The sequence below is a fragment of the Entelurus aequoreus genome, linkage group LG23 (genome assembly GCF_033978785.1).
Source record: "Entelurus aequoreus isolate RoL-2023_Sb linkage group LG23, RoL_Eaeq_v1.1, whole genome shotgun sequence".
Lineage (NCBI taxonomy): Eukaryota > Metazoa > Chordata > Actinopteri > Syngnathiformes > Syngnathidae > Entelurus > Entelurus aequoreus.
The window spans coordinates 9,749,692-9,757,615 of NC_084753.1; the positions used below are offsets into that span (position 1 = coordinate 9,749,692).

General features: G+C 49.1%; 1 protein-coding gene across 2 annotated transcripts in view; it reads left to right on the forward strand.

Moving 5' to 3' along the window:
- Positions 1-7,924, forward strand: part of LOC133640408 (protein PALS1-like) — a 76,985-nt gene that overhangs the window by 67,408 nt on the left and 1,653 nt on the right. For both annotated transcript variants that reach the window (XM_062033802.1, XM_062033801.1), the window contains exons 15-16: positions 2,052-2,164; positions 2,405-2,515. In XM_062033802.1, the coding sequence (XP_061889786.1) occupies positions 2,052-2,164; positions 2,405-2,515 (224 nt within the window). The remainder of the gene's footprint in view (positions 1-2,051; positions 2,165-2,404; positions 2,516-7,924) is intronic.

Genomic DNA, 7,924 nt, shown 5'->3' on the forward strand with positions numbered 1-7,924 from the left:
ACGGGATGAGATCTTGCGTGGAGCTCCAGATGGAGGGAGATTATCAGTGGTCTTGTATGTCTTCCATTTTCGGATAATTGCTCCCACAGTTGATTTTTTCACACCAAGCTGCTTGCCTATTGTAGATTCACTCTTCACAGTCTGGTGCAGGTCTACGATTCTTTTCCTGGTGTCCTTCGACAGCTCTTTGGTCTTGGCCATAGTGGAGTTTGGAGTCTGACTGTTTGAGACAGTGGACAGGTGTCTTTTATACAGATAACGAGTTCAAACAGGTGCCATTAATACAAGTAATGAGTGGAGGACAAAAGAGCTTCTTAAAGAAGAAGTTACAGGTCTGTGAGAGCCAGAGATCTTCCTGGTTTGAAGTGACCAAATACTTATTTTCCACCATAATTTACAAATAAATTATTTAAAATTCCTACAATGTGAATTCCTGGATTTTTTTTTTCACATTCTGTCTCTCCCAGTTGAAGTGTACCTATGATGAAAATGACAGACCTCTGTCATCATTTTAAGTGGGAGAACTTGCACAATTGGTGGCTGACTAAATACTTTTTTGCCACACTGTATGTGATTTTTTTTGTTTAGTTTTCAAGTTTAAATACAAAAAACAATTTTATTATGGAGTATTATGTGTAGAATTTTGAGGAGAAAAATGAATATATTCCATTGCGTAGTGGACGACATGAAGTCCAGCTGAGGTGTATGGCTTAGTCTGTGTGTAAAAGTGGAAACATCCAGACCTGACGTGACCTGAGTAGGTCAGTCAGCAGTAATGTTTACATCCAGACCTGACCTGAGTAAGTCAGTCAGCAGTAATGTTTACATCCAGACCTGACCTGAGTAAGTCAGTCAGCAGTAATGTTTACATCCAGACCTGACGTGACCTGAGTAGGTCAGTCAGCAGTAATGTTTACATCCAGACCTGACCTGAGTAAGTCAGTCAGCAGTAATGTTTACATCCAGACCTGACCTGAGTAAGTCAGTCAGCAGTAATGTTTACATCCAGACCTGACCTGAGTAAGTCAGTCAGCAGTAATGTTTACATCCAGACCTGACCTGAGTAAGTCAGTCAGCAGTAATGTTTACATCCAGACCTGACCTGAGTAAGTCAGTCAGCAGTAATGTTTACATCCAGACCTGACCTGAGTAAGTCAGTCAGCAGTAATGTTTACATCCAGACCTGACCTGAGTAAGTCAGTCAGAAGTAATGTTTACATCCAGACCTGACCTGAGTAAGTCAGTCAGCAGTAATGTTTACATCCAGACCTGACCTGAGTAAGTCAGTCAGCAGTAATGTTTACATCCAGACCTGACCTGAGTAAGTCAGTCAGAAGTAATGTTTACATCCAGACCTGACCTGAGTAAGTCAGTCAGCAGTAATGTTTACATCCAGACCTGACCTGAGTAAGTCAGTCAGCAGTAATGTTTACATCCAGACCTGACCTGAGTAAGTCAGTCAGAAGTAATGTTTACATCCAGACCTGACCTGAGTAAGTCAGTCAGCAGTAATGTTTACATCCAGACCTGACCTGAGTAAGTCAGTCAGCAGTAATGTTTACATCCAGACCTGACCTGAGTAAGTCAGTCAGCAGTAATGTTTACATCCAGACCTGACCTGAGTAAGTCAGTCAGCAGTAATGTTTACATCCAGACCTGACCTGAGTAAGTCAGTCAGAAGTAATGTTTACATCCAGACCTGACCTGAGTAAGTCAGTCAGCAGTAATGTTTACATTCAGACCTGACCTGAGTAAGTCAGTCAGCAGTAATGTTTACATCCAGACCTGACCTGAGTAAGTCAGTCAGCAGTAATGTTTACATTCAGACCTGACCTGAGTAAGTCAGTCAGCAGTAATGTTTACATCCAGACCTGACCTGAGTAAGTCAGTCAGCAGTAATGTTTACATCCAGACCTGACCTGAGTAAGTCAGTCAGCAGTAATGTTTACATCCAGACCTGACCTGAGTAAGTCAGTCAGCAGTAATGTTTACATCCAGACCTGACCTGAGTAAGTCAGTCAGCAGTAATGTTTGTCATGTGCTCTTCTCAGGGAAGCTGATTGAGTCTGGAGAGTTTGAGAAGAATCTTTACGGAAGCAGCACTGACTCTGTCAGACAAGTCATCAACACTGGCAAGATCTGTGTGCTGTGTCTACACACACAGGTCAGTCTCTACACACCACCCTTGCTTTGGGCCTCAATAGGAAAGTATCCAATTAACTGTGTGTGTGTGTGTGTGTGTGTGTGTGTGTGTGTGTGTGTGTGTGTGTGTGTGTGTGTGTGTGTGTGTGTGTGTGTGTGTGTGTGTGTGTGTGTGTGTGTGTGTGTGTGTGTGTGTGTGTGTGTGTGTGTGTGTGTGTGTGTGTGTGTGTGTGTGTGTGTGTGTGTGTGTGTGCGTGCGCAGGCCCTGAAGGTGCTGAGGAGTTCAGACCTCAAACCTTACATCATCTTCATCGCTCCGCCATCCCAGGAAAGACTGCGAGCCCTGCTAGCTAAAGACAACAAGAACCCCAAGGTGTTGTGTGAAGATGTTGTGCAGCGTGCTTGTGGAGTGTGTGAGCTGGCAGTGTGTGTGTGCATGCTTTGTTGGGTGTGTGTGCATGCTCTGTTGGGTGTGTGAGCTGACAACGTGTGTGTGCATGCTTTGTTGGGTGTGTGAGCTGACAATGTGTGTGTGCATGCTTTGTTGGGTGTGTGAGCTGACAATGTGAGTGTGCATGCTTGTGGAGTGTGTGAGCTGGCAGTGTGTGTGTGCATGCTTTGTTGGGTGTGTGTGCATGCTCTGTTGGGTGTGTGAGCTGACAATGTGTGTGTGCATGCTCTGTTGGGTGTGTGAGCTGACAATGTGTGTGTGCATGCTTTGTTGGGTGTGTGAGCTGACAATGTGTGTGTGCATGCTTTGTTGGGTGTGTGAGCTGACAATGTGAGTGTGCATGCTTGTGGAGTGTGTATGTCCTAGGTATGACTCAAAACTGCATCCGGTGATGAGGCTTCAGTTCGGGAGTTCTGGAGTTTTGGGGAAGGTGGAGTTACCCCTCAGTCATCATTACTCCCAGGTGCACTCTCACCCGGGGTGGTAGTACCTGTCAGGGTCCCAGCTATGGGTTAAAATAGCTTGCAGAGACCGCCTCAAAAGTCTCTGCCTCATTGACCAGTGCCTACTGGCTAACCACTTGGTTATAGGCTACGGGAGAAAACCCCTAACGAAAAATCTGTGGCGAGGACCCGCATTAGGCAGTCACCAATAGACCGGTGCTCTGGCAGTCCTCTGCAACACCATGCGGCAGAAGGTCGACATGAGCTTTTCATGCCACTGGAGGACACCACATGGGGCCAAGACAAAACAGTGCGGGTAGAGACTGCGCACTTCTACCACCACGTAAATTAATTCACTGCGCAGGTGTTTTGCTCCTCCTCAGCACTACCCCCAACCTCCCCGCCCTCAAGTCCTGCGGCGATGGGGAAGGGTGGCTGGTACAGGTCAAGGATGTGACTGGCAGTACCTAGCCCAACCCTGCACGTAGGCGGCGTGCGAGTGAAGGTCGCTGTGGCATGGGATGGAACAGCATGCCTCCCCGGCAGCTTCGCACGTGACTGAGCAGCACCGCTCTGCTCACCCTGAAATGGGAAGGGCCTAGAAAAGGTGGCCTAAAAATTGTCTTTTCCTCATCGCCCGGGCAGCCTACCGCAGCTGCCGGGCTATCCCTTTATGCGGTCGAAAACAATCGTACAAGAGAAACAAAATTCCCTTCACAATAGCGTAATGGAACGTCCGCGCTCTTTTGGATGTGCGTGATCTCTCCTGCCGCCCGCAGCGAAGAACAGCACTCGTTGTGCATGAACTAAACCGATACGGCATTGACATAGCCGCCCTGAGCGAAACCCGCTTACATGGGGAAGACTCAATTACGGAGGTGGGAGAAGGCTACACTTTCTTCTGGAAGGGTCATCCAGAAGGCTCCCATCGTCTACATGGAGTGGGTTTTGCGGCCAGGACAAGCCTTCTTCACAATATCCCAGAGTCTCCAGTGGGTATAAGCGAAAGGCTCATGACGTGGCGTGTACCACTCACCAAAAATCGCCATGTCACCCTTATCAGCGCCTACGCCCCAACCCTGGATGCAGACCTCGAGAGCAAGGACACATTCTATGCCTCACTAAACTCCGCCATTGAGGAAACGCCTCCCACCGACAAGCTCATACTCCTCTGGGATTTTAACGCGAGGGTGGGCTCTGACAGTGGGCTCTGGACCGGAACACTTGGTCAGCACGGGGTTGGTAGGCTTAATGATAATGGGCTTCGCCTCCTTACACTCTGCTCTGAACATCAGTTGATCATCACCAACACCCTGTTCCAGCTCAAGGATAAATTCAAGACCTCCTGGCAACATCCTCGCTCCAAACATTGGCACCTCCTCGACTATATTATCACCCGTCGTAGAGACAGGAAGGAGGTCCTAATCTTCAGAGCGATGCGTGGAGCGGACTGCTGGACTGACCATCGAATGATCAGAGCCAAATTTCAGATGGAAGTCCGCTCCCAACTGAAGAAAACATCACGAAACAAGAGACTCAACTGTGAAGCACTCAAATCCAAGCACTCTGTAGACCAGCTCAGAGCACAGCTTGCAGAACATTTGTCTGCAATCCCTGATACCCACCTGGACCCTGACATCAACACATGCTGGAACTCCCTAAGAACTGCCATCCATCAGGCAGCAGAGGAGTCCCTTGGGTACACCAGGCGTAAACATCAGGACTGGTTTGACAACAGTGCACCGGATATCCATAAACTTCTCCAGGCAAAACACAAAGCACATGCTGCTTACCTGGCCAACCCACAATCCATCACACTAAAGACTCAACTGTCCTCCATAAGAGCCGAAGTCCAGCGTACCCTCAGAGCCATGGAAAATGACTGGTGGATCAAGAAAGCCAGCGAGATCCAACTTTATGCTGACACAAACAATTCCCATGGATTTTATGATGCCGTCAAATCCATATATGGTCCACAGAGAAAAAACATAACCCCAGTCAGATCGGCAGACGGAGTCACCCTCTATAAGGACACACCCCGCATCCTAAATAGATGGGCTGAACATTTCAACACTCTCCTTAACTCCGAAAATCCCTCTGACCAGGACATTTTCACCAATTTCCCAACCACTCCCCCTGTCGACCACCTGGACTCCCCGCCTACCTTTGCTGAGGTCCTAAAAGCCATCAAGGGCCTAAAAAACAACAAAAGCCCAGGCCTTGACAGTATCCCAGCTGAGGTGCTGAAGTTTGGTGGCTATCTCCTCACCCGCCGGCTTCACCAATTGATTGATTCCATCTGGTCCTCTGAAGCCATCCCCCAGGAATGGAAAGATGCTGTTATAATAACCATCTTTAAGAGGAAAGGTGACAAAGCCGACTGTGGAAACAGCAGAGGAATTTCCCTGCTCTCGGTTGCTGGGAAAGTTCTTGCCCGGGTCATGCTCTCTCGTTTAGTTACTCACATCTCTGAGAACATCCTGCCTGAATCACAGTGTGGATTCAGAAGAGATCGCAGTACTACTGACATGATCTTTGTAGCCAGGCAGGTACAAGAAAAGTGCCGGGAACACCACCAGGATCTGTACATCGCCTTCATCGACCTGTCCAAGGCATTTGACACTGTAAACCGGTATCTCTTCTGGGACTTACTGGGAAGGCTGGGGATTCCGCCAAAGTTCCTCAACATCCTGAGACAACTACACGATGGAATGCGAGCCTGTGTCCGCATTGGAGGCCAGCAATCCCCCTCTTTTAATGTGAAAGTCGGGGTCAGGCAGGGATGTGTCCTAGCCCCTGTCATATTCAACCTCTTTCTCTCAGCAGTCACCCTCCTCACACACAAAGCTCTGGGAACCACAGATGGCATCCACATACAGTTCCGGCTGGACGGCAGTCTCTTCAACATCCGGCGCCTCCAGGCCTTCACTAAAATTACAAAACAACAGATTCTAGAACTTCAGTATGCTGACGATTGTGCTCTCCTTGCCCACACGCCAGAATCTCTACAGCGTGCACTTAACGTGGTCTCATCCACATACAGTGCCCTAGGACTCAAGGTCAACATTTCAAAAACACAGATCATTGCGCAACACTCTACCCACCAGTCAGAAGTGCCCGTCTTCAACATTGATGGTCAGCAGCTCACCATCGTTCCACATTTCACCTACCTCGGAAGTGTCCTGTCCCCCACCTGTAACATCGATAATGACATCCAGGTCCGTGTTGGTTTAGCGTCTGCTGCCTTCGGTAGGCTCAAAACCAGGGTCTTCCTGAACAGAAACCTGATAGTTTCCACCAAAGCAGCTGTTTACAAAGCAGTTTGTCTGTCCACACTGCTATACGGCTCGGAAGCCTGGACCCCTTACCAAAGGCACGTCAGAATCCTGGAGAGATACCACATCCGCTGCCTGCAACGGATCCTGGGTCTGACCTGGGAGGACATAGTCCCACATGTGGATATTTATGACCGGACCCAAACACCCAGCATCCAAGTGTTCCTTGCGCAAAGACATCTGCGCTGGGTGGGGCATGTAATCCGCATGCCCGCCCAGAGGCTCCCCCGACAGATCCTCTACGGCCAACTCCAGGAAGGCTGTAGGTCTCCTGGGGGTCAGCGGAAACGCTACAAGGACCACATAAAAACCCTCCTGAAGCGCTGTGCTATCCAGCCTTCCGCACCGGAAGTCTTGGCTGCTGATCGCCACACCTGGCGCAACTGCAGTCACGCCGGCATTGCTCATCTCCAGGAGCAGACCACTGAGAGGACAAAACAACAACGTTTACAGCGACATCAGCGCGCTGCAGGGGCCCCCTCTCAAGCGTGGACTACCACATGTGGCAAACCATGCGGGTCGCGCATTGGCCTGCACAGCCACATGCAATGGCATATACGAAACCACCCTCAATAACTGGAGCAACGTCATCATCGTAATCCATGGACAGCCAAAGAGAAGAGAGGAGTGTGTGTGAGCTGACAATGTGTGTGTGTGTGTGTGTGCATGCTTTGTTGGGTGTGTGAGCTGACAGTGTGTGTGTGTGCATGCTTTGTTGGGTGTGTGAGCTGACAATGTGTGTGTGTGTGCATGCTTTGTTGGGTGTGTGAGCTGACAATGTGTGTGTGTGTGCATGCTTTGTTGGGTGTGTGAGCTGACAATGTGTGTGTGTGCATGCTTTGTTGGGTGTGTGAGCTGACAATGTGTGTGTGTGCATGCTTTGTTGGGTGTGTGAGCTGACAGTGTGTGTGTGCATGCTTTGTTGGGTGTGTGAGCTGACAGTGTGTGTGTGCATGCTTTGTTGGGTGTGTGAGCTGACAATGGGTGTGTGCATGCTTTGTTGGGTGTGTGAGCTGACAATGGGTGTGTGCATGCTTTGTTGGGTGTGTGAGCTGACAGTGTGTGTGTGCATGCTTTGTTGGGTGTGTGAGCTGACAATGGGTGTGTGCATGCTTTGTTGGGTGTGTGAGCTGACAATATGTGTGTACATGCTTTGTTGGGTGTGTGAGCTGACAATGTGTGTGTGTGTGCATGCTTTGTTGGGTGTGTGAGCTGACAATGTGTGTGTGCATGCTTTGTTGGGTGTGTGAGCTGACAATGTGTGTGTGCATGCTTTGTTGGGTGTGTGAGCTGACAATGTGTGTGTGTGCATGCTTTGTTGGGTGTGTGAGCTGACAATGTGTGTGTGTGCATGCTTTGTTGAGTGTGTGAGCTGACAATGTGTGTGTGTGCATGCTTTGTTGGGTGTGTGAGCTGACAATGTGTGTGTGCATGCTTTGTTGGGTGTGTGAGCTGACAATGTGTGTGTGTGCATGCTTTGTTGGGTGTGTGAGCTGACAATGTGTGTGTGTGTGCATGCTTTGTTGGGTGTGTGAGCTGACAATGTGTGTGTG